Genomic DNA, 24,902 nt, shown 5'->3' on the forward strand with positions numbered 1-24,902 from the left:
GGAGGGGCTGTTTGCTTTGAACAAAACCCCCGTTCTTCACCACTTTTCTTGCCAAGTGGTTTCAGGGGACTGGGATTCCTGGCTGGAGAGAACGGGGCCAGATCCCCGGCCGGCATAAATCAGCTTCTCTCCAATGGTGTCAATATGGCCAGATCCCCAGCTGGGGTAAAGCGGAGTCACTCCAATGGCTCCAAATGGAGCCAAATCCCCACATGGGGTAAATCAGCTTCGCTCCAATGGAGTCTTTGGGGCCAGATGCCCAGTTGGGCTAAATCGGTGTCACTCCAGTTGCGTCAATGGGGCCAAATCCCCAGCTGGGGGAAATCGGCATGGCTCCATTGAGCAGAGTGGGGCTGATCTGCACCAGCTGCGGGTCTGACTCGCTGGTTCTAGTGTCTGATCCGGCAGTCGGACCTGCCCCAAGTCCCACCCAGCCCTTCCTGGAGGAGAGGGAAGGGTCCTCCCCTGATATGTATGTGCCACTAACGAGAGAAGGTGCATTTCTGGGGAGCCCAGAGCTGGAATAACAGAGGGGCTGCGGGTCGGGATTGCAGGGAATGGGGTGAGCCCAGGGTTGGGCTAGCTGGGGGCTGCGGGTTGGGATTGCAGGTCACCGGCAAAACTGGGGTGGGGGGGAGCCTAGAGCTGGAATAACAAGAGGGGCTGCAGGTCGGGATTGTGGGGCATCAGCAGAGCTTGGGGAGGAACCCAGGGCTGGGCTAGCAGGGGGCTGTGGGTCGGGATAGAGGGGCACAGGCAGGGCTGGGGTTGGGGGGAAGCTCAGGGTCGGGATAGCAGGGGGCTGCGGGTTGGGAATGGGGGGAGCCCAGGGCCGGGATAGCAGGGGGCTGTGGGTCGGGACTGTGGGGAATGTGGGGAGCCCAGGGCTGGGCTAGCAGGGGGCTGTGGGTCGGGATAGAGGGGCACCGGCAGGGCTGGGGTTGGGGGGAAGCTCAGGGTCGGGATAGCAGGGGGCTGTGGGTCGGGAATGGGGGGAGCCCAGGGCCGGGATAGCAGGGGGCTGCGGGTCAGGACTGTGGGGAACGGGGAGAGCCCAGGGCCGGGACAGCAGGGGGCTGTGGGTCGGGATTGAGGGGCACCGGCAGGGCTGGGGTTGCGGGGAAGCTCAGGGTCGGGATAGCAGGGGGCTGCGGGTCGGGAATGGGGGGAGCCCAGGGCCGGGATAGCAGGGGGCTGCGGGTCGGGACTGTGGGGAACGGGGGGAGCCCAGGGCTGGGATAGCAGGGGGCTGCGGGTCGGGATTGAGGGGCACCGGCAGAGCTTGGGGGGGAACCCAGGGCTGGGCTAGCAGAAGGCTGTGGGTTGGGACTGTGGGGAATCGGGGGAGCCCAGGGCCGGGATAGCAGGGGGCTGCGGGTCGGGACTGTGGGGAACCGGGGGGAGCCCAGGGCCGGGATAGCAGGGGGCTGCGGGTCGGGACTGTGGGGAACGGGGGGAGCCCAGGGCCGGGACAGCAGGGGGCTGCGGGTCGGGACGGTGGGGAACGGGGGGAGCGCAGGGCCGGGATAGCAGGGGGCTGCGGGTCGGGACTGTGGGGAACCGGGGGGAGCCCAGGGCCGGGATAGCAGGGGGCTGCGGGTCGGGACGGTGGGGAACGGGGGGAGCCCAGGGCCGGGATAGCAGGGGGCTGCGGGTCGGGACTGTGGGGAACGGGGGGAGCCCAGGGCCGGGATAGCAGGGGGCTGCGGGTCGGGACGGTGGGGAACGGGGGGAGCCCAGGGCCGGGATAGCAGGGGGCTGCGGGTCGGGACGGTGGGGAACGGGGGGAGCCCAGGGCCGGGATAGCAGGGGGCTGCGGGTCGGGACTGTGGGGAACGGGGGGAGCCCAGGGCCGGGATAGCAGGGGGCTGCGGGTCGGGACGGTGGGGAACGGGGGGAGCCCAGGGCCGGGATAGCAGGGGGCTGCGGGTCGGGACGGTGGGGAACGGGGGGAGCCCAGGGCCGGGATAGCAGGGGGCTGCGAGTCGGGACGGTGGGGAACGGGGGGAGCCCAGGGCCGGGATAGCAGGGGGCTGCGAGTCGGGACTGTGGGGAACGGGGGGAGCCCAGGGCCGGGATAACAGGGGGCTGCGGGTCGGGACTGTGGGGAACGGGGGGAGCCCAGGGCCGGGATAGCAGGGGGCTGCGGGTCGGGACTGTGGGGAACGGGGGGAGCCCAGGGCCGGGATAGCAGGGGGCTGCGGGTCGGGACTGTGGGGAACTGGGGGAGCCCAGGGCCGGGATAGCAGGGGGCTGCGGGTCAGGACGGTGGGGAACGGGGGGAGCCCAGGGCCGGGATAGCAGGGGGCTGCGGGTCGGGACGGTGGGGAACGGGGGGAGCCCAGGGCCGGGATAGCAGGGGGCTGCGGGTCGGGACGGTGGGGAACGGGGGGAGCGCAGGGCCGGGATAACAGGGGGCTGCGGGTCGGGACTGTGGGGAACGGGGGGAGCCCAGGGCCGGGATAGCAGGGGGCTGCGGGTCGGGACTGTGGGGAACGGGGGGAGCCCAGGGCCGGGATAGCAGGGGGCTGCGGGTCGGGACTGTGGGGAACGGGGGGAGCCCAGGGCCGGGATAGCAGGGGGCTGCGGGTCGGGACGGTGGGGAACGGGGGGAGCCCAGGGCCGGGATAGCAGGGGGCTGCGGGTCGGGACGGTGGGGAACGGGGGGAGCCCAGGGCCGGGATAGCAGGGGGCTGCGGGTCGGGACGGTGGGGAACGGGGGGAGCCCAGGGCCGGGATAGCAGGGGGCTGCGGGTCGGGACGGTGGGGAACGGGGGGAGCCCAGGGCCGGGATAGCAGGGGGCTGCGGGTCGGGACGGTGGGGAACGGGGGGAGCCCAGGGCCGGGATAGCAGGGGCCTGCGGGTCGGGACTGTGGGGAACCGGGGGGAGCCCAGGGCCGGGATAGCAGGGGCCTGCGGGTCGGGACTGTGGGGAACGGGGGGAGCCCAGGGCCGGGATAGCAGGGGGCTGCGGGTCGGGACTGTGGGGAACGGGGGGAGCCCAGGGCCGGGATAGCAGGGGGCTGCGGGTCGGGACGGTGGGGAACGGGGGGAGCCCAGGGCCGGGATAGCAGGGGGCTGCGGGTCGGGACGGTGGGAAACGGGGGGAGCCCAGGGCCGGGATAGCAGGGGGCTGCGGGTCGGGACGGTGGGGAACGGGGGGAGCCCAGGGCCGGGATAGCAGGGGGCTGCGGGTCGGGACTGTGGGGAACGGGGGGAGCCCAGGGCCGGGATAGCAGGGGCCTGCGGGTCGGGACTGTGGGGAACCGGGGGGAGCCCAGGGCCGGGATAGCAGGGGCCTGCGGGTCGGGACTGTGGGGAACCGGGGGGAGCCCAGGGCCGGGATAGCAGGGGGCTGCGGGTCGGGACTGTGGGGAACCGGGGGGAGCCCAGGGCCGGGATAGCAGGGGCCTGCGGGTCGGGACTGTGGGGAACGGGGGGAGCCCAGGGCCGGGATAGCAGGGGGCTGCGGGTCGGGACGGTGGGGAACGGGGGGAGCCCAGGGCCGGGATAGCAGGGGGCTGCGGGTCGGGACGGTGGGGAACGGGGGGAGCCCAGGGCCGGGATAGCAGGGGGCTGCGGGTCGGGACGGTGGGGAACGGGGGGAGCCCAGGGCCGGGATAGCAGGGGGCTGCGGGTCGGGACGGTGGGGAACGGGGGGAGCCCAGGGCCGGGATAGCAGGGGGCTGCGGGTCGGGACGGTGGGAAACGGGGGGAGCCCAGGGCCGGGATAGCAGGGGGCTGCGGGTCGGGACTGTGGGGCAAGGGCAGGGCTGGGTGCGAGTGGGTGACGCAGGTCGGGGCTGAGGTTACTGACGGTGCCGTCTGACATCCCGGAGGCCTGAACTCATCCCTTCTGCCTCCTTCCCCAGACGTGGGGGATGAGATTGCAGGCAGCCGCGGGGGCCATGCAGCACCAGCAGAAGCTCCCGGGCGGCGGGATGGGCGGGAGGCCCAGCGCATTCGCAGTGCTCAGCGTCTCTGGCCGAGGGAACCCAGCTGGCATCACGCTCCGCTCAGAGTGACTCAGAGAGACCTTCCCGCAACCCAGGGCCCACACGCTCCTCACCGCCCGCCCCCACCGCAGAGCTCCTTCCGGGAATCTCCCTCGGGGGCCAGCCAGAGAGGGGGCTAGGAAACAGCGGAGCGGCTCTGAGTCCATCCAGGAGGAGGCGGCAGGACGCGCACACGCATCGAGACACAATCAGGTGCAAGGTGGCACAAACTCCCGTGTGCAGAGACACACGCCTGGCCGTGCAAAGAGACACACCTCGGCGCAGGCAGACCCAGAGACGGATGTGTGCACAACTGCCCCCACCCCCGCTGTAAATGTCACCCCCATGCCCCACTATTAATGTCACACACATACACACTGCTAATGTCACACCACACAACACCCCGTGGCTAATGTCGCACCCACATACACCCACCCACTTATTAATGTAACACACACACACCTCACTATTAATGTCACACGTGTACACAACATCACACCGTCAATGTCTCACACACGCCGACAACACCCCACTATTGATGTCACACACGTACACAACATCACGCCGTCAATGTCTCACACACACCGACAACACCCCACTATTGATGTCACACACGTACACAACATCACACCGTCAATGTCTCACACACCGACAACACCCCACTATTAGTGTCACACACGTACACAACATCACGCCGTCAATGTCTCACACACACCGACAACACCCCACTATTGGTGTCACACACGTACACAACATCACGCCGTCAATGTCTCACACACACCGACAACACCCCACTATTAATGTCACACACGTACACAACATCACGCCGTCAATGTCTCACACACACCGACAACACCCCACTATTAATGTCACACACATACACAACATCACGCCGTCAATGTCTCACACACACCGACAACACCCCACTATTAGTGTCACACACGTACACAACATCACGCCGTCAATGTCTCACACACACCGACAACACCCCACTATTGATGTCACACACGTACACAACATCACGCCGTCAATGTCTCACACACACCGACAACACCCCACTATTGGTGTCACACACGTACACAACATCACACCGTCAATGTCTCACACACACCGACAACACCCCACTATTAATGTCACACACGTACACAACATCACGCCGTCAATGTCTCACACACACCGACAACACCCCACTATTGATGTCACACACGTACACAACATCACGCCGTCAATGTCTCACACACACCGACAACACCCCACTATTAGTGTCACACATGTACACAACATCACGCCGTCAATGTCTCACACACACCGACAACACCCCACTATTGGTGTCACACACGTACACAACATCACGCCGTCAATGTCTCACACACACCGACAACACCCCACTATTGATGTCACACACGTACACAACATCACCCCGTCAATGTCTCACACACACCGACAACACCCCACTATTAGTGTCACACATGTACACAACATCACGCCGTCAATGTCTCACACACACCGACAACACCCCACTATTGGTGTCACACACGTACACAACATCACGCTGTCAATGTCTCACACACACCGACAACACCCCACTATTAATGTCACACACGTACACAACATCACGCCGTCAATGTCTCACACACACCGACAACACCCCACTATTGATGTCACACATGTACACAACATCACGCCGTCAATGTCTCACACACACCGACAACACCCCACTATTGGTGTCACACATGTACACAACATCACGCCGTCAATGTCTCACACACACCGACAACACCCCACTATTAGTGTCACACATGTACACAACATCACGCCGTCAATGTCTCACACACACCGACAACACCCCACTATTAATGTCACACACGTACACAACATCACGCCGTCAATGTCTCACACACACCGACAACACCCCACTATTGATGTCACACATGTACACAACATCACGCCGTCAATGTCTCACACACACCGACAACACCCCACTATTGGTGTCACACACGTACACAACATCACGCCGTCAATGTCTCACACACACCGACAACACCCCACTATTAGTGTCACACATGTACACAACATCACGCCGTCAATGTCTCACACACACCGACAACACCCCACTATTAATGTCACACACGTACACAACATCACGCCGTCAATGTCTCACACACACCGACAACACCCCACTATTGATGTCACACATGTACACAACATCACGCCGTCAATGTCTCACACACACCGACAACACCCCACTATTGGTGTCACACACGTACACAACATCACGCCGTCAATGTCTCACACACACCGACAACACCCCACTATTGGTGTCACACACGTACACAACATCACGCCATCAATGTCTCACACACACCGACAACACCCCACTATTAGTGTCACACATGTACACAACATCACGCCGTCAATGTCTCACACACACCGACAACACCCCACTATTGGTGTCACACACGTACACAACATCACGCTGTCAATGTCTCACACACACCGACAACACCCCACTATTAATGTCACACACGTACACAACATCACGCCGTCAATGTCTCACACACACCGACAACACCCCACTATTAGTGTCACACATGTACACAACATCACACCGTCAATGTCTCACACACACCGACAACACCCCACTATTGATGTCACACACGTACACAACATCACCCCGTCAATGTCTCACACACACCGACAACACCCCACTATTGGTGTCACACACGTACACAACATCACGCTGTCAATGTCTCACACACACCGACAACACCCCACTATTGATGTCACACACGTACACAACATCACGCCGTCAATGTCTCACACACACCGACAACACCCCACTATTGATGTCACACACGTACACAACATCACCCTGTCAATGTCTCACACACACCGACAACACCCCACTATTGATGTCACACATGTACACAACATCACACCGTCAATGTCTCACACACACCGACAACACCCCACTATTGATGTCACACACGTACACAACATCACCCCGTCAATGTCTCACACACACCGACAACACCCCACTATTGATGTCACACATGTACACAACATCACGCCGTCAATGTCTCACACACACCGACAACACCCCACTATTGGTGTCACACACTCACTTTCTAGTAATGTCACTGAGAGCCCTGAAATTGACAAGGAAACAGACCGGCTCGGGTGCTTTCTCCCCCTCTCTTGCCAGAGGTGGGGGGCTGCTGGGGCGGAGGCCAGCGTCCGTGCCCGTGGGGCAGGCTGTGGGGGGAGGGCTGTGTGTGGATGATGAGGGGGTTGAGAACTGGCTCACCTGGAAGCAGTCTCCGTCCCTGCAGATGAGTGCCCCCCCCCTGCCCTCCACCTGTCACAGATGGAAACCCTCATTACAATTACCCCTAACTGAATGGAGGGGTGAAATGAGGCACGGGTGTGGGGGGAAGGGACTCCACTGTGGTCACCCCGTGAGTCAGTGGAAGAGCCAGGAATGGAACCCAGGAGTCCTGGGCTCCCAGCCCCGACCCTCACTCTTGCCACTAGACTGCACCAGCTTCCCAGAGCTGGGGAATAGAATCCAGGAGTCCTGATCGACAGTCCTGCTTGCTCGATTCTGGCTCAGAGGCAAGAGTGGGTCCTAGTGGTTAGAGCAGACGGGGGCTGGGAGTCAGGACTCCTGGGTCCTAGCCCACCTCGGGGAGGGCAGCGGAGTCTAATGGTTAGTGGGGGGAGTTCTAATGGTTAGTGACAGGTTTCAGAGTAACAGCCGTGTTAGTCTGTATTCGCAAAAAGAAAAGGAGTATTTGTGGTTAGTGAGTTAGTCTAGTGGGGTCTAATGTAACTTGGGGGGGGGTGGCGAGTCCCCAGCTTTCACTGTGCCTCAGTTTCCCTACCTGAGAGAGAGAGGCACAATGGTGCCAGCTGGGCCGGGTCCATGTTGCAATGTGAGACCCCTGAGGCAGAGGGCCCGGGGCTTGGCAAGGGGCGGGCCATTTCCCCAGCTCTCCTCCTGGTAGGGATGCACATCTGGAGGCCAGCTGTGGAATCAGCCGGATGCTGACTCAGCCCTAGGCGATTGGAAGCTCCTAGAAGCCAGCTGGGGGGCTTGGGGAGGGGTGGGAATCAATACACTCTGTCTCCTGCACTCACACACACACCCTCCCCACAGCTGCCTCTGGTTATCAGCACATTCCTGCCATTCCTGGCTAAAATTAGCCTTCCACGTTGGGGAGGAGGGGCTGAGGGCCTGGAGCCCAGCCTGTGGGGGGATGGGGGCCAGGAGCCTGGCTTCTTGGGGATGAGATGGGGATCAGGGCCTGGAGCCGGGTCCATACAGGGTAGGGTGGGGATCAGGGCCTGGAGCTGGGTCCATACAGGGTAGGGTGGGGATCAGGGCCTGGAGCTGGGCCCATACAGGGTAGGGTGGGGATCAGGGCCTGGAGCTGGGCCCATACAGGGTAGGGTGGGGATCAGGGCCTGGAGCTGGGCCCATACAGGGTAGGGTGGGGATCAGGGCATAAAGACTGCTAAGGGACTATGGACTGGGGGTGGGGGGAATCGGGGCCTCGGGGCTGCAGGCAAACAACCCTGCACACGCAGGGCCTCCTGCACCCAAACCCATACACTTGTGCCTACGCCCCCCGCCCCCGCCACCCCTGCATTCAGGCCAGCCCCCCCCCATCCTGCCACCCCCGCCTCCTCACCCCTAGCCCGGATGTGGCTGATCAGAGCCCTCTGCTCTCCAAGCGCTGTTCAAGCCACGGTCGGCCCTGCTACTTTTAGCTGAGTAGCTGACGCTTGGTTTTCTGGCTGCCCTGTTTACGCAACCTCACCCACCGCCCCCCCCCCCGAGCACCCTTTCCCGCCACCCTGGATCGCCCCAGGCTGCAGCTACATGACCTGTCACCCTGCTTCTCACCCACTGCAACCAGGGCTGTATTTTCCACCCTCCCCCCCCACCCACATAGGGTGACCAGATGACAAGAACAAAATATCGGGACACATGGGGTCCCCACCGTACATTGGTCAGGACGTGGGATAAACACCTAAATATCGAGACAGTCCCGATTTTACTGGGACGTCTGGTCACCCTGCCCCCCACGGCTTCCATCCACCGCGAGCCAGGAATGAACCCGTGCCGTCATGCCACCGAAGGACTGACACAGCGTAAGCCATGGCCAGTCCTCACACTGGTATAGCCCGTACCTGGCCAGCCATTGAGGGGCTCTGTAGGGGCTGCTCTCCCCAGGCAGCCCTGGCCCCAATGCCCCAGTGTGGCACTAGGAGGTGCTGGGCTGTGGGGAGCAGGGCGGAGGGCTTGGCGGGGGGTGCTGGGCAGCGGGAAGCGGGGCGGGGGGGCTCGGCGGGGGGGTGGGGCGGGGGGGGGCTCGGCAGGGGGTGCTGGGCTGCAGGGAGCGGGGCGGGGGGACTCGGCGGGGGGCGCCGGACTGCAGGGAGCGGGGTAGGGGGGCTCGGCAGGGGGCGCTTTGCCCTCGCAGTCAGTGCTGACCCCACGGTGCTAATCTCTCCTCTCTGCGTTCTGTCACCTCTAGGACAATCAGGGGTGAAAGCTGGCAAAGGGACAAGGATCGGCCCTGACCCTAGACACGCCTGTGTTCGTACCCAACGCCCGACTGCCGTGCTCCTTATCCCACCCAGGCCTTGTGAGGGAGCATTTGAAAACTATTGCCGCACAGCTCAGTTGTCTCGCGGTGGGATAAAATGTGGCAACACGGCAGGAGAGGGGCTGGCCTGTCCTCCGCCAGTCTGTTTTAACGGCTGCATTTGTGCCCCGTAGGGACGGGGACTGTCCCAGCCTTAAACCCAAATGCAGTAGGGTGGCCAGTGACAAGGAGACTGCCTCGTACCTATGTGATAAACAGCTCCATCGAAACTCGTGATGGGGTTGCAAACCAAGTGTGAGTCAACAGCGTAGTCCCATGCAAAACACACACACACAAAAGCAAGCATGATTCCGGCCTGCATTAGCAAGCGTGTGGTAAGCAAGCCCTGACTCTGAGAAGTGATTCTTCCGCTCTGCTCAGCACTGATCTGGCCTCAGTGGGCATTCTGGGTCTGGCGCGGGGCGCCAGGCTTCGGGAAGGATGTGGACAAACTGGAGAATGTCCAGAGGAGAGCAACAAATGTGATGAAAGCCCTGGAAGACATGACCCAGGAGGGAAAGATTAAAAAAAGTGGGTTTGTTTAGTCTGGAGAAGAGACGATGGGAGCAGATGTGTGTGTGTGTGTGTGTGAGATAAGTCACCAAGTACATAAACGAGTATTATAATGAGGAGGGGTGATAAATTGTTCTCATTAACTACCCAGGACAGGACACAAAACAAGGGGCTCAAATCGCAGCAAGGGAGATTTAGGTTGGACATTAGGAAAAACTTCCTGACTGTCACTAGAACAAAATTACCTCGGGAGGTGGTGGAATCTCCATCACTGGAGGTTTTAAGAGCATCCCAGTCTGGGATGGTCTAGATCGGGAGTGGGCAAACTACGGCCCACAGGCCGGCGCTCCACCTGGGGTGCAGGGTTGGGGGCCGCTCCAATGGGAGCTGCAGGGGTGGTGCCTGCAGATGGGGCAGCGCGCAGAGCCGCCTGGCTGTGTCTCCATGTAGGAGCCGGAGAAGGGACATGCCGCTGCTTCTGGGAGCCACTTGAGGTAAGCGCCACCCGGATCCTGCACCCCTGAGCCTCTCCCCACGCCCCAACCCCCTGCCCCAGCCCTGATCCCCCCTCCCACCCTCCGAACCCCTCGGTCCCAGCCTGGAACACCCTCTGACACCCCAAACCCCTCATCCCTAGCCCCACCCCAGAGCCTGCACCCCCAGCCGGAATCTGCACCCCTTTCTGCACCCTTGCCCCAGCCCTGATCTCCCTCCCACCCTCTGAACCCCTCGGTCCCAGCCCGGAGCACCCTCCGACACCCCAAACCCCTCATCCCTTCCAGCCGGACGATCCTATGACTTGATCATGAAGAATGGTGCCTTTGCTTCTCTAACCAGCTTGGTCCTCTGGCCAGAGACAATGAAGGGATATTTACGTAACAGCTAAACCAAGCTGGACTGGAGTATCAAGGGGGAGTGGAATCTGAACACTTTGAGAGAGAGAGAGGCCAGATTATAAAGAGAGGGGGCAGTGAACCCCTAAAGTTATCTTTCATCTAAGGAGACAAGGGGAACCGGCCCCTGGAACTCCTATGGCAGGTCCTGACTGAGAGACAGTCATCTGTGCTGGACCAGGAGTAACTGGAGAGCGAAACCATCGGAAACGACATTTTAGCCGCGTGCGTCTCACTTTTATTCGCTTGTAATCGTCTCTGCTTTGATTCATGTACTTGGCATCACTTCCCCTCCGCTCTGTTGTTAATAAAGCACACCCAGCACTGCGTCGGAGTGAAAGTCATTTTTAAGGCCCGGGAACAGGGCAAGTTGTCTCTTGAAAGGAGCAAACGAACCTGATTATGTCTCCGAGTCACCAAGGCCTGGACGAATTTGGGGGAAATCTGGGTCCGGGGACTGTGTTGAGGGCACTTGGATAATAGTAACCGAGGCTAGTGGATTCCAGAGCATGTCTGTGGTGTATCAAGCCGGCTTTTGGAGCCAGAATTACCACGGCTACTGGACACACAGACATTCGAGGCATGCTGGAGGGCGTCCAGACAATGCCGCTGTGGGAGGAGAGGGTTTCACGGTGCCCAGGGTTACGGGGCGGGTGGTGACGCTCTCTCTCACCGGTCTGGATGGCCCCCCGAAACGCGACAGAGGCACAAAAGGGTGTTGGGCTGTGGTCCGATATATATGGGGCAATCTACCGGCACGACTATCATTAAACCGGATTAGTTAAACCGGATTAGCCCCTGTGTGAACGCTCTCATTCGGAATAAAAGTGGTTCCATTTGCAGACGTGAATCGGGGCCGAGGCAGCTCTTCTGCCTCCTGAATGGGTGCTCCACCCTCCAATCCGACCTTGCGGAGACTAGGAGTGCAGCCGCTGCCGACAATAGCTCCGCCTAGGCATAGGATACAGGATCCACGTTAAATGGGTGAAGACCACACAACCGCAGATCTCAAAAAGCAGCCGTCCGTGGGGGGGTTTCTAGCGGGGGTCCCCAGGGCTCGGCACCAGGCCTGACTCTAGTCAGCATTTTCATCAACGATCTGGAAGTAAATAGAAAATCGTGGGCGATGGAATTTGAAAATCAAAGACTGGCAGAAGAGTAAATACCAAGGAGGACGGGTCAGTCACGGGCTCCGTCTACACTGAAACATAAGCCCAGGGTTAGTAAAACCGGGGCGAGCAGACCCTGGGCTTGTTAAGCTCACGCTTGAGCGTCTACACTTATTGTAACCTCAGGATCGGAACTGTCGAACCCTGGGGCCCAACCTGGGGCCCCACCATCTACACTGTGTTATGGGGGCCTGGGTCCAACCAGCCGGGTCCCGGGCTTCCTAGCGCCCTCCCCAAATGTGGGCGCTCTAGCCCTTGGCTCATGGTGCAGCGTGAGGAAACTTGAGTGTCCACCAAACTTGACTGTCTGGAGGACAAAGAAATTCGGCCTGTAGGATACTTCTGGGGGACTCCCAGAGCATGAGTCCCCGTGGGGCTGTGTCTACCCTGCCAAGCAATAGGGCTTGAACCCTGGGTCCTGGCTTTACCCTCCTGGGATCCTGGGACCCTGGCTTAGTGCGATTTGTGTGTAGACACAAGTTAGTGGGATCCATCCGGGGTACTTAATGGCCTGTGTTATGCAGGAGGTCGGAGCTCTCAGGATTTGGGGCTGTAAAATTGCAGTATAGACATTCGGGTTCGCGTGCTGGGACGGTCCGAGAGCCTGAGCCCGAGCGTCTACATGGCAATTTTTAGCCCCCGCATCACACAGCTGACCCGGGCTGTGAGGTTCGGCGCACGCAGCTGGTCTTTTATTGCTGTGTAGACAGGCCCTCTGAATCTGCGCCAATCAGATTCTATCCCCATGTTTCAGGGCAGCCAAGCGAACACCTCAGAGCGTCCTTGTCTGCTCCGTGTGAGTTTTTACACCCCACCAATCACCGCAGTATCCGAGCGACCCCCAACAGGGCGTTACGCCAGGGGACCGCACGTGTGCCGTGGGTCATTTGTTCTCTCGTCCACTCCCCAGAGGGGGGTGCGCGTGGCACGATGGAGGGTCTTGTTTTGGTAGGATCCTTGCTTTGGTTTGCCACCCACTAGACCCGTTGCCGTGTGTGTATATTGGAGAGGGGTCAAAGAAAGAAGATCAGACTTGATTTGAGGCGGGCTGGGAGGCCGATGCAGAGTTGAGCAGCTGAAAATCAGGAAGACAAATCTGCCTCGTAACATCAACCCAGAGCCGCACCCCATCCTGAGTGTGACAGCACTCCCCCCTCACCCCCGCTAGCTGGGAAGTCCCCTCCCTGCGTGGTTTTACCCTCCGGCAAATGACGTGGCTTGGATGCCCCCATCAGCCCCACCATCTCCAGATCATGTCTTCAGGCAACTGAGCGTGTCCAGCAGGACAGACGCCAGCCGGCACTGGCTAAGTGGCCCAGTGCCTTGTGTGCGGGGCCGGGGGGGGGTGGCTTTTCTCCAAAGCACCAGGAATCGGCCGTGCCCTGGTGCTCGATGTCGGACTTGGTGGAACATTGGCTGGCGAGATGGAGTCGGGACTAGCAGTTAGCAGATGACACCAGGTGTCCGGACTCCTGGGTTCTGTTCCCAGTTCAGGGAATCAGCATGACCTCCTAGTTAGAGCAAGGCCAGGGCTGGGGATCAGGGCTCGGGGTATCTATTCGAGCTCTGGGAGGGGAGTGGGATCTAGAGGTTGGGGCTCAGGTGAGTGGGGTGTGATCGGGAGTCAGGACTCCTGGGTTTAGTTCCTAGCTTTAGAGGGAAGTCCCGTGGTTAGAATAGGGGTGGCTGGGTGCCAGGACACCTGGGTTCTGTTCCCGGCTCTGGGAGGGGAGGGGAGCGGAGTCTAGTGGTTAGAGCAGGGAGGGCTGGGAGTCAGGATTCCTGGGTTCTATCCCTGGCTCTGGGAGGGGAGCGGAGTCTAGTGGTTAGAGCAGGGAGGGCTGGGAGCCAGGACTCGTGGGTTCTCTCTCCGGCTCAGGGAGGGGAATGGAGTCTAGTTTTTCGATTGAGGGAGGGGGGCAGTCTGGGAGTCAGGACTCCCGGGTTCTCTCCCTGGGCCTGGAGACCCACTTCAGGCTAGTGAAGCCGTGTGCAGCCCATCTCCAAAGTGGGACATTTCACCCTGGGGCCTGGCTGAGCGGGGGCCACCCCCATCGCCTCCTGGCACTGGGAGATTCTTGGGAATGTGGGTGGATTGTGCAAGAGCCTGGCTGCAGAAGGTGCAGCAGAGGAAGTGTGTGAGGGCCGCTGGCTTCCCCCACGCTTCCCCTGAACAGGAGCCAGACCCTCCTCCCGGCCCACCCGGCCGCAGGGAGCAAGCGAGTGCCAGCCCTTAGAAACCATTCCCCACTGAACGCAGTCATGCTGATCAACAGAGCCGATTCCCCTGAATGACAGTTCAGTACAGAGGATCTGGACCCCCCACCCCACCCCAGAAAAACAAATCAGAACCCACAGAACAGAGGATCTGGACCCCCAGAAAAACGGATCAGAACTGTAGCTGGGAGCTCCCAAAAGTCAGGGGAAGTTAAACGCAAAATTTCAAATGATTTCTGAACACTGTGGTTTAAAATAGAACATTCAAATACACGGCACAGAGAGCTCACAGCTGGGTGGGAGGGGAAACTGAGGCAGGGGACCAGCCTTGTGTAAGGTCATCAACAGAGCAGCTGCGAATAGAACCCAGGCATCCTGGCGCTGCAGCAGGGGCCTGAGCCTCTGGGCCCTGCTACCTGTCTAGCGCTGGGGGAGTTGCCTGAGTGGGATCAGACTCCCGGATGGGCTGGATCCATGCCGGGGGACAAGGTGCCTGCTGGCTCCAGGTTTTGGGACATTCACAAGACTGTGAGAAGGCAGCAGCCATGAAGCCCTGCTATCCCTGTCCGCCCTCCCCGGCAGAGCCGGGGTATCCCCTCCCCGGGGCTGTCTGGTTGCAGCACCTTGTTGTTGTTATTGATCCTTGGACTTTCGCGGCTGATTCAGCAGGGATTTCCCGGCTCATCGGGATGCGTTGCCAGTGAGTCACGGCCCGGAAACCTGGGGTCCTGATGCAGAGCCAAACCGCAAGCCCTAGGCCTGTCAGGGCTCTTCGTCTTTCCAGGGGTGTGAGAGGGCGTGCGGGCTCCCTTCCCAGCCTACTTTGACATGTTGCCCCCTCACTGGTCCCCCTGCAAGATCACCCCCGGTGTCATCTATGCCCGTGCAAAGTGCTAGATCCCAGGGCAGATCCCTGGGGGACCCCTCTATTTACCTCTTTCCACTCTGAAAACCCACCGTTTATTCCTACCCTTTGACTCCTGTCTTTTAACCAGTTACCGAGCCAGGAGAGGACCTTCCCGCTTCTCCCATCTCAGCTTACTTTGCTCAACAGCCTTTGGTGAGGGACCTTGTCAACGGCTTTCTGAAAATCTAAGTACACTATGTCCCCTGGATCCCCCTTGTCCACATGCTTGTTGACCCCCTCAAAAAATTCTAGCAGATTGGTGAGGCATGATTTCCCTTTACAAAAGCTGTGTTGACTCTTCCCCAACGATCGTATTCATCCATGTGTCTAATAATTCCGCTCTTTACTATAGTTTCAACCAATTTGACCGGTACTGAAGTTAGGCTTATGGGCCTGTAATTGCCAAGATCGCCTCTGAAGCCCTTTTGAAATATCAGTGTCATGTTAGCTAGTGTCCAGTCATCTGGTACAAAGGCTGATTTCAGTGACAGGTTACATACCACAGCTAATATTTGTGCAATTTCATCTCTGAATTCCTTTAGACCTCTTGGGTGAATGCCATCTGCTCCTGGAGATTTATTACTGTTTAATGTATCTCTTTGTTCCAAACCCGCCTCTGTCGACACTTCAGCCTGAGAAGAATGGCTCAGCTATGGGGATCTCCCGCACATCCGCTACCTAACATAGAGCAGCCCAGTGGCTGCTCTGAGATACGCCCAGTTGCCCGTGGCCCCAAGGGGCTTTCCCAGAATCGAGGAATAGCTGGGGTGCAGCCAGCATAAACACAAGCTGTGGAATGTGCCGTTGGGGATTCCCGGGTAGCCAGTGAAACCAGCTTTCCTGGCCATGTCCTGTCCTCACTCCTTGCTGTTATTCACCTCTGCTACATTCCTCCCCAGAGACAGCTCCACTGTAACACTGCCAGGATGGCTTCTTGTATATACAGAAGGCTAGATTCTGCCTTGATTATGCCACAAATGAGCGAGGAAGCCAAATAACCCAGGCGTCCTGTCTACCTGCCCACCTCCCACTCTAACCACTAGACTCGACTCCTCTCCCAGTGCCAGGTGCAAAACCTGGGAGTCCCTGTGTTCGAACTAGGGTGACCAGATATCCCAAGTTTATAGGGACAGTCTCAATATCTGGGGCTTCGTCTTAGATATTACCCTCCCCACACGCACTCCCGTCCCGATTTTTCCCACGTGCTACCTGGTCATCCTAGCTCAAAGCACCAGACCCCATTCCTCCCCCAGAGCTGGGGATAGAACCCAGGCGTCCTGGGATGATTGCAGTCACCAGTAGGCCATACGCTCCCCTTTCAGAGTCAAGAATAGAACCCAGGAGTTCCGCCTCACAAGCCTGTGCTCTAACCACTAGACCCCACTCCCCCACCCACAGCAGGAACTGTACCAGGCTGCTCTTGGCTTAGGCCTCTGTTTGAAAGCAGACAGGTGAAAGCCCTGGGGAGAGACATAACACTGCAAGGACTGCACAGGACGGTCTAGGTTTGCCCTGCCGGTTGGCTGAGGTTTGTCATTTCCTGAGGCTCGGGGCCCAGTCAGTTTTGCTGTCTCTCTGCAGAGGGGTGAGCCGGCACGCGAGCGTGTGCGTGGGAAACTTCCCGCTTGCTCGTTTGTTTGTTTCCCAAAAGTGTTACGTTGACAATGCGCCTCGCTGCAAGAAAGGGGAACATGGAGCACTCACTGCGCTGAGCGTGCCGGGCTGCTTCCGGAAACTGCCCGCTTCCCGGGCGCTGACGCAGCCCCGACTTACAGGGCGAGGGGCACCGTGAACAGTCCCTGAGTAGCAAACTGAGAACTGAAAGTCTGAGGCAACTCGGGCCGGCGCTCCTAGCCCGCAGGGTAGGGGGGTAGGTTGGGGGTGTGGCCAGGGCACACTGTGCTGAGGCTATTCTCTGCTCCCTAGGGTCCATAGGTGGCAGATCAGGGGCGTGACTGGAGTGCACTGAGTTGTGGCTGTTCTCTGCCCCCCAGAGTCCATAAACAGAGCAGTGGTGGGCCGGGATGGGGAATGCCACGAGATGGCTCTGGCTGGCCAGCGCAGTCTGGCCCGGCCATCTCTGGGGTACCAGTTTAGCTTCTTGAGGGGTACCGACAACTGGGCGATTAGGCGCCCCGGCCTGGCCCCGCTCCCCAGCAGGTGTGTTTGTGAGCATGTGTGTGTACGTGAGGGGTCCCATTAGTCAGAGGCCGTGACTTTTCCCCTAACGGCGAGGTGGAAGCAGGGGATGCCCTTCCCACTGTTGGCAAAATCACGGCATTGGGCTCATGTCCCAGACTGCCCAGGAATCGTGACATCACGAGTTACACAGAGCCTGACCTGTAGGGCGCAGGGCACAAGTTAGAGCAGCCCAAAGGCCACCCTGGTGCGCGTGTGAGTGGCCAGGGGCCCGGCTCGTACTATGGTGCCTTCTGGCCTGTGTCGCCTGGAGCGTGAGCGGGCCCGCTCTCCAGGCCAGCCGCCCTGGGGCCTGCCAGCTGCCCCACAGCCAGCCAGAGCGGGTTGCGGCCTTTGGCTGGGGGCCGAGAGGCAGCTTGAAAGGACGACGCGGTGTGACCTCTGTTGGAAGAAATGAAAACTACCAGTGCTGATGGGGAGACAGGAGATTTTATTCCCCTGACCGGGAAACTCTCTGGAATTTATTCTTCAGCTCAACCAGGCCTCTAAGCTTGCCAGGCTCCCCCGGGGATGACGGGAACAAATCCTATCACCCAGAGGAGCCTGATCTTGCTCCCAGCAGAGCCAAACAGCCCCCCTGACAGCTAACGTTTACCTAGAGTGACCACATTTACCTGGGGTGACCAAGTTGTCGTTGGGTTTTTTGGGGGTTGGGGGGAGGTGTTAGTTGCATATATAAGACAAAGCCCCTCGTGTCCGGATGTCTGGTCACCCTACTTTGACCCCTTCTGGGGCCTGTTTCCCCCCCCTCCCACCATCTGTTCATTCACTCATTCCCTCTCTCTCTCTCTTTCCTCCCTGGCTTCCCCCGCCCCTCCACCTTTGGTCTGGTCTTTTCCCACGCCCATCCATCCACGCCCGCCTCCGGCTCTTGGCTTTTCGATTTATTTATTTATTAATTTTGTTTAATAAGATGAGCTCATGGGAGGCGGAGCTACAATAAGCCCCGCCTCCCCCGGCTCGCCTATATAAGGAGCCGGGGAAGCGGCCCCAGCTCAGCTCGGCTACTGCTCAAGCCGTGGAGGCTTTAAAGCAGCTCCCTCCTGGGGGAAGACAGACAGACAGACAGACAGACTCAGTCACTCCTCTCGCCAGCTGCTCCTCACTCCTCTCCTGCTTCGCCATGAGCTCCATGGTGGATGTAAAAACCCTGTACGAGGTAAGAGGCGATCTCCTGTCTTGGGGGCGTGGGCTGAGTTTCCTGGGCTGGCCCGGCTCCCCCTAAGCTAGGCTAAGACTGATTTATGGGCGGGAGGGGGGGGTGATTTCTCCTGCCAAAGCTCACAGCTGTGGACTCACCCCGCCCTTATAAATTGTTGGTTTGTCGGCTGACCCAGATGGGTCACTCGATTGCACAGAATCGCAGCAAAAATCGGGAGGGGGGGTTTAAAAAGCAGCCCCCCTCCCCGAAAAGATCTTGGCTTTATCTGGCCTTCCCCCCCCCTTTTGGAAAAAGACAGAAAGTTGCTAAAGCGGGTCGGATCTGGAGTTGAGAACTCGGTTCGATTTGCTTCTCCACGGGCGCCGGTCTGGCCGTGTTCTCACCGCGGGGGAACTTGGCGTCGCTTCGTTTTGATTATTTGGGGGAGGGGTATTTTGTCTCGGGCCCCAGGAAGGAAAGTTTTTGAGGCCGCGGAGCTGGGCGGGCTTGTGTGAGCGACTCCCCAGACCCCCGATTCTCGAGGCCTGGCCCCCAGCTGGGCGGGGGGGGGGGGTGTTTAATGCGAAATCCTCGCTGGAGTGAATTCGTTTTGCTCGGATCTGTTAAGAGCGGAGCGACCAAACCGGGGGCTGATTTTGTGTTTGCGTGGCCCCCAATCACTTCCCCATTCGGTAAATGAAGAGTAGTTGGGGGGGGAGGCTTCAGGAACTGCTTCCAAAGGCAGGACCCCCCTAAATCCCGCCCCCCCAAACTCAGCAACCAGGGGCCGCCTCTGCTGGCCTGGGGGGCGACCCGTCTCCCCTCTGCCCGGCGATGGCTTGATTTGGGGGTTGTGGGGGGAGACTCCGCTCCGGTGCTGATTGAGTGTCTGGCCGCTCGGGTTAATTTACAAAAAGCATTTCGAGAGACGGCCCGGTCCCTGGGGGGGGGTCCCTTACCCCGACTGGGGGTGGGGGGCGGGGAAGAGAAATTCCCAGCGGCCAGGGAAGGGTTAAAGTGGCCTAGAATGACGTTCCTCCCTGCCGCCATAGCGAGCTGTGGGGGGCGGGGGGGGGGTGACTTTCCGCCCCGGGAGGGGGGAAATGCAGAAACTTTGAGTGCAGCAGGAACTTGGGGGGTGCAGCTAGGGGACTGTGTGTGGGGGGGGGTGTTGAGCAGGGCTCCTCTCTGGATCGGTGGAGGACCCCCTGGGGGGGGGGCAATGGGGGTGAAGTGGAAAGAGTGGAGGAGAAAGGGCAGTTCCCCATTTAGGTTTACACCAGGCTAGGGTACACACCATGGGAATCTGCCCCCTCTTCGGTTCTGTCACTTCTTCCCCACCCCACCCGTGGATTTCTCAGGGGCACCTCGTTTTTTCCACTCCGGGTGCCCTGCAATCGCCCCCCCCCCTCCATGCAGCAGGCTGGTGGAAGGCCCCTTGCTTTGGAAGGGGGTGTGCGTGTTGGGCGGGGGTCCATGCCAGTATAAAATCCTCCCTCCTGGGCCCACAGCTCAGTACTCTATAAATAACCCTGGGCCCTGTGAGTCACCACCGAGCTCAGCCTCGCCCCACCCACCCCCCTCCCCGGAGCGCCTGGTGCTGGGGAGAGCCAGGTGCTGAGTTTGCTGGGGGCAAAGTGGCCGGGCGGGGGGGGGTCCTACCTCGTTGGGGCAGTGCCCAGCTCCAGGGGTATCTCCTATGTGCTTCCACCTTGTTTTGTATGAGAGCCAGGCATTAACCCCCCGCCCTTCCCTCTCTCCCCGCCCCCCAGAACCTCTTGAACCTGAATCTGAGCGAGGAGGGGGATGCTCCGGCCGGCTCCGAGCCCCGGGGGGGCAGCGGCGACTCCCACGTCTGGCCCCTGCGCACGGTCTGGAGCCCCAGCGTGGAGCAGGTGCTCTCCCCGCCCGAGCCGGCGGCCCCCCGCCCCTCCTTCCGCACCGACCGGTCCCTCAGCCTGATCGAGGGCCGAACCCTGCCGCCCCCCCCGCCCGGCTTCCCCCCGCTGCAGCCCCCGCCGGCCCCCGCCCTCTCGGCCCGCTACAAGACGGAGCTCTGCCGCACCTACAGCGAGACGGGCCGCTGCCGGTACGGGGCCAAATGCCAGTTCGCCCACGGGGCCGGGGAGCTGCGGACCCTCAGCCGCCACCCCAAGTACAAGACGGAGCTGTGCCACAAATTCTACCTCCATGGCGAATGCCCCTACGGCTCCCGCTGCCACTTCGTTCACTACCCGGAAGAGCGGGGGCTGGCTGCTTCCCCGCAGCTTCTGCGCCAGAGTCTCAGCTACACCGGGGTGCCTGCTGGCCGCCAGGCCTCCCCGCCGCCCGGCATCTCCGACCTGGCCTCTTTCGCCCGGGCGCCCTCCATCTCCCCGCCTCCTGCCGGTGACCTCCTCTCGCCGTCCTTTACCCGCCTCAACTCGGAGCCTGTGCCTCGCGTGGCCACCCTGGGAGAAGCCCTGGCTGCCTCCTCCTCTGCCCCCGGCGGGCGCTGCACCTGCCGCTGCGGGGGCACCGCCAGGCTGGGCACCTTCGAGAGCCCCCGGGACTACTTCGCCGCTGCCCCGGGGACTCCCGTCGCCTCCGGCCTCCCCAGGACCCCGTCGTCCAACTCGCTCTCCGACCAGGATTGCTACAGCAGCTCGGGCAGCCTCAGCGGCTCCGAATCGCCCGTCTTCGAGATGCTGCCCGCCAGTGGGACCTGGAATGGGACCCGCCGGCTGCCCATCTTCAACCGCATCTCCGTGTCGGAGTGAGCGGCGGGGGGAGGGCTTGCAATAGGATCCAGGCCATGGGAGGAATCTAATGGGGTGTGGGAGGGGTTAGATGCATCTACAGGGTGGGGTTGCAATCAACTCCTGGGAGCAAAAGGTGACCCCCTGGTCCTGCTTCCAAGGCCCCTCCAGGCGCTGCCCCCTGGCCCCTCCAGCTGCTGGTCCAGATGTTTGGGGAAGGACAGCAGCTCCCCAGCCAGATGTTGGCAGGAGCTGTTCCTGTCTGGGGGGTAGAGAGTGGATGGAAGGGGATTGGGGTGGCCTCCCCTGGTGTGGGACATGAGCTCCCCACAGTGGGGGAGGGAGGGAGTGGGGGAACAGGCATCCAGATGTGCACAATACCAGATACCTGCTGGGCAAGGCAGGCTCCCTGCCTGGCCAGGTGTGGCCACACATTTTAAGTAACCTGCTTCTGCTACCTAACATTGAATGTTGCCACATGTGTGCGGTATCTGCACCATCACCCCGCCTTCCTCCAACCTAGAAGTGCCAGATGACACCGCCAATGTGCCTTGCCCCACCCCTGCGGTCCGTCTGGGAGTGCTCACCTGCTTCAAATCAAGGACTCCACGCCTCCCCCGTGTCAGGCTTTCCAGCGGACTCGCCTGTGTTACGGAGGGTGAGGGGGAAAGCCCCGGGGGGCCAGCCTGCATCCCTGAAAACAGACTGACTTGGTGGGGAGGGGTGCAGTTTTATGCCCAATATGTAGCAGATTGTTGGGGTGGACCACATCCGTATGTGGGACAAATTTGGGTCTAATGGTGCTGCTTTCCTCCCCTGCCCTTACCCTAATTTCATGCTGTGAATATTTCCGGAAGGGTTCCCTGAATTGGTTTTTTGGGGGGTGGGATTGGGGGAGCTCAGATCCATCCTGCTTCACCCCCTTTCATAAGGAGCTGGGGGGGCAAGGAGTGTCCAAGAACAACGAAAACTTCCTCCACTACCCTTCTGGAATACCGATTTTTAAAAATATAAAATCACCCTCTCTGACTTTAAAAATATACAAACTCCAGTAGCAGCCCCTAACCTTGGAGTAACACTTTAACAAGCAGTGGCCTATTTTGGCTCATTACTGGAGTACTTCCCCTAGGGTTAGTATTTGAGGCTGGAGTAATTCTGTTCACTTCATTCAGTGGCTTTCAACTTTTTTTATTTGTGGACCCCTAAAAAATTACCAATGGAGGTGTAGATCCCTTTGGAATTCTTTGACATTGTCTTCTGCAGACCCCCAGGGGTCGGCGGACCACAGGTTGAAAACAACTAGACTTAATTGGTATGAAACAGCTCTGGCTTTAATGTGTGTGTGTGTGGGGGGGCAGGATTAATCTACAAAGACAGTAGTGTTACTACAGTATTTATGCTCTAATGCCTTAAAGGGGAAGATGAGACAATCTGAGCCATCAGTATCTCTGGGTGGAGCAGGAAGGCAGCACTGAAATATCGGGCAGTTTGCAATGAAGAAGTGGTGTCCCCCGCCCTTCCAGAATCCAAAGCTCATGGGGAGGGAGGGGTCTTTGTTCCACCCCTGTTAGCCACCCCATCCAAACGATCAACGTGACAGCAAGGTTGACCTTGATTTCCGGGGAGTTGGTCTCCAAAGCCATAGTGTTAAACCGGTCCGGCCTTGCCATGTAGTGAGCACTTTGTGAAGGGGTGGGAGAGGAGACGCACTGAGTTTGCCTTGCAAGGCAAGGTGGTGAAGTGCTCCCTAATCCAGCCCAGCCTCTCCTCTCTTGCTTGCAGCTGGTGTAAATCAGGAGGAAATGGACTTGGACCAGTGTTGCCAACCCCACAGGGGCAAACTCATAACCTCCCACCCCCCAAAAATAAAAAAAAAATCTTGAGCGTGGTTTTAAAAGGCTGCAGGTTTTTAAAAACCGACAAATCTATTTGGATTTGCCGTGTTCAGCGTTCCCGTTTCTCCCCCCCGCCCCAAACCCCGCAGGCTAAAAACTTGCTTTTTTTCCTTGTAAAGGCAGACAAAGGTACAGCTCTGGTCACATGACTCCTGAACCTTGGGGTTTCAGAACTGCTCTAAACCTCACACAGCTTTGGCAACACTGGTATCGAGCTCTGAATCCCACTGTGGTCGCTTGGGACGTCCCCTTTGCAGCTCGGAGGCCTAATGAGATCTTTCACGTTCCGTTTTCTGTGCTAACGATTCCTTGCTTTTGAAGTGTTGCTCTTGGAAACAAAAAACCAAACAAGCTCATGTTTACCTTTGTAATGATAGAAGAGAAACCAAAATTATTTATAGAACCTTATTTATTCAAGACAGAATTTTATATTATATTTATCTTTTTGTAATATTCTGAAATAATATATATTTTTCCCTGTTATTAAAAAGTTAATTCAAGAGAACCCAGTGAGATGTAACCATGGAGTAATAGGAGTGACAAATGTGTTTTTTAAAATCATCATTGTGGTGTTTTATTGCTGAATCTTGAGGATTTAAAAAAAGATGTGGAAATAATAAAACAAAGCCAGCCATGAGATTGGACTGTGTATGTGTGTGATGGGTCAGTGCACCCCCACCGCAAGTCTCCACTTATCTGAAGAGTATAGAGCAAAGAACATGCACGGAGGGCCTGAAATTCCATTATGGGACACCATGTGTCGAAGGGCATCTACCCCCCACCTGCTCTCTGAGCATCTTACAAAACATGGGGTTATTAAGAATGGGGGTGGGGGAGGAATCTAGAGGCTGAACGGGGGGAGATCTCTGTCCCAAACAGCTTCCAATCAACCCCTCTGAGAGGGGAAACTGAGGCATGGCTCAACAAAGAGGAAGGATGGGCCAGTGGTTATGGGATATCCATTGGGAGTGAGGTGCCTAGATCTCTTTGAGGAGCTGGGTGTCAGGACCTAATTCCTTTAGCCTGAAGGGAGAGTTCTAGCTTCCATAAATAAGTTCTGGAAGAACAGTCACTGCAGGTGAGCCCATAATTGCCTGCCTCTAAAGCAGCCAGTACTGGTAAGATATGTGGCCATGTCAATGCATTGTTCTGGAAAGGGATTTTCTTCCCAGCTGCCTTATGGGGATCCAGGAAGCATTTCCTTCATTTTACAGGTGGCAGCCCTGGGATTTGAATTTAACCACAAGACTGTCTGGTCTGCCCGGATTGGGGTGGGACATCTCTCTCCATTCCCGTCACCCATTTGCTTGGAGCGCAGTCATGGGCTGATCTCCCCCAGCTCGCTTTAATCAAGCTAGCTGGAGCAGGAGGACCGCAAGTAATTACCATGGGGTCTGGGTGAGCTTGTCAAGTCTTTGCTGAAGCCTGTGGCTTGCTTCTCCGGGCTGGCTAGGTTAAAGCTAGCACAGGTAAGTCTGCTGCAATCTTCCTCCCCGAGAAGCTTGATCAGTTTAGACTTGGCTCAGGCCTGCCCGGGCGGGGGCCGTGAGTGGCGGCACGTCCCCAGGTGATGAGCGCAG

The 24,902-nt window shown here is 59.0% G+C and overlaps 1 protein-coding gene across 1 annotated transcript; it reads left to right on the forward strand.

Annotated features, from left to right (window-relative positions):
• Positions 1–18,564: 18,564 nt before the first annotated feature.
• ZFP36 (ZFP36 zinc finger CCCH-type) lies at positions 18,565–23,961 on the forward strand. The gene is made up of 2 exons (XM_077840570.1): positions 18,565–18,707; positions 20,462–23,961. The coding sequence occupies exons 1-2, from the start codon at positions 18,672–18,674 to the stop codon at positions 21,446–21,448; spliced, it is 1,023 nt and encodes a 340-aa protein (XP_077696696.1). The 5' UTR covers positions 18,565–18,671; the 3' UTR covers positions 21,449–23,961.
• The last annotated feature ends 941 nt before the right edge of the window (positions 23,962–24,902 follow it).

The sequence above is a fragment of the Eretmochelys imbricata genome, chromosome 23 (genome assembly GCF_965152235.1).
Source record: "Eretmochelys imbricata isolate rEreImb1 chromosome 23, rEreImb1.hap1, whole genome shotgun sequence".
NCBI classification, from domain to species: domain Eukaryota; kingdom Metazoa; phylum Chordata; order Testudines; family Cheloniidae; genus Eretmochelys; species Eretmochelys imbricata.

Bases quoted from the DNA above. Each gene is read 5' to 3' on its own strand.
- ZFP36 (XM_077840570.1), top strand. From the start codon at position 18,672: ATGAGCTCCATGGTGGATGTAAAAACCCTGTACGAG. The intron at 18,708-20,461 runs GTAAGAGGCGAT...CCCGCCCCCCAG, and splicing joins ATGTAAAAACCCTGTACGAG to AACCTCTTGAACCTGAATCT.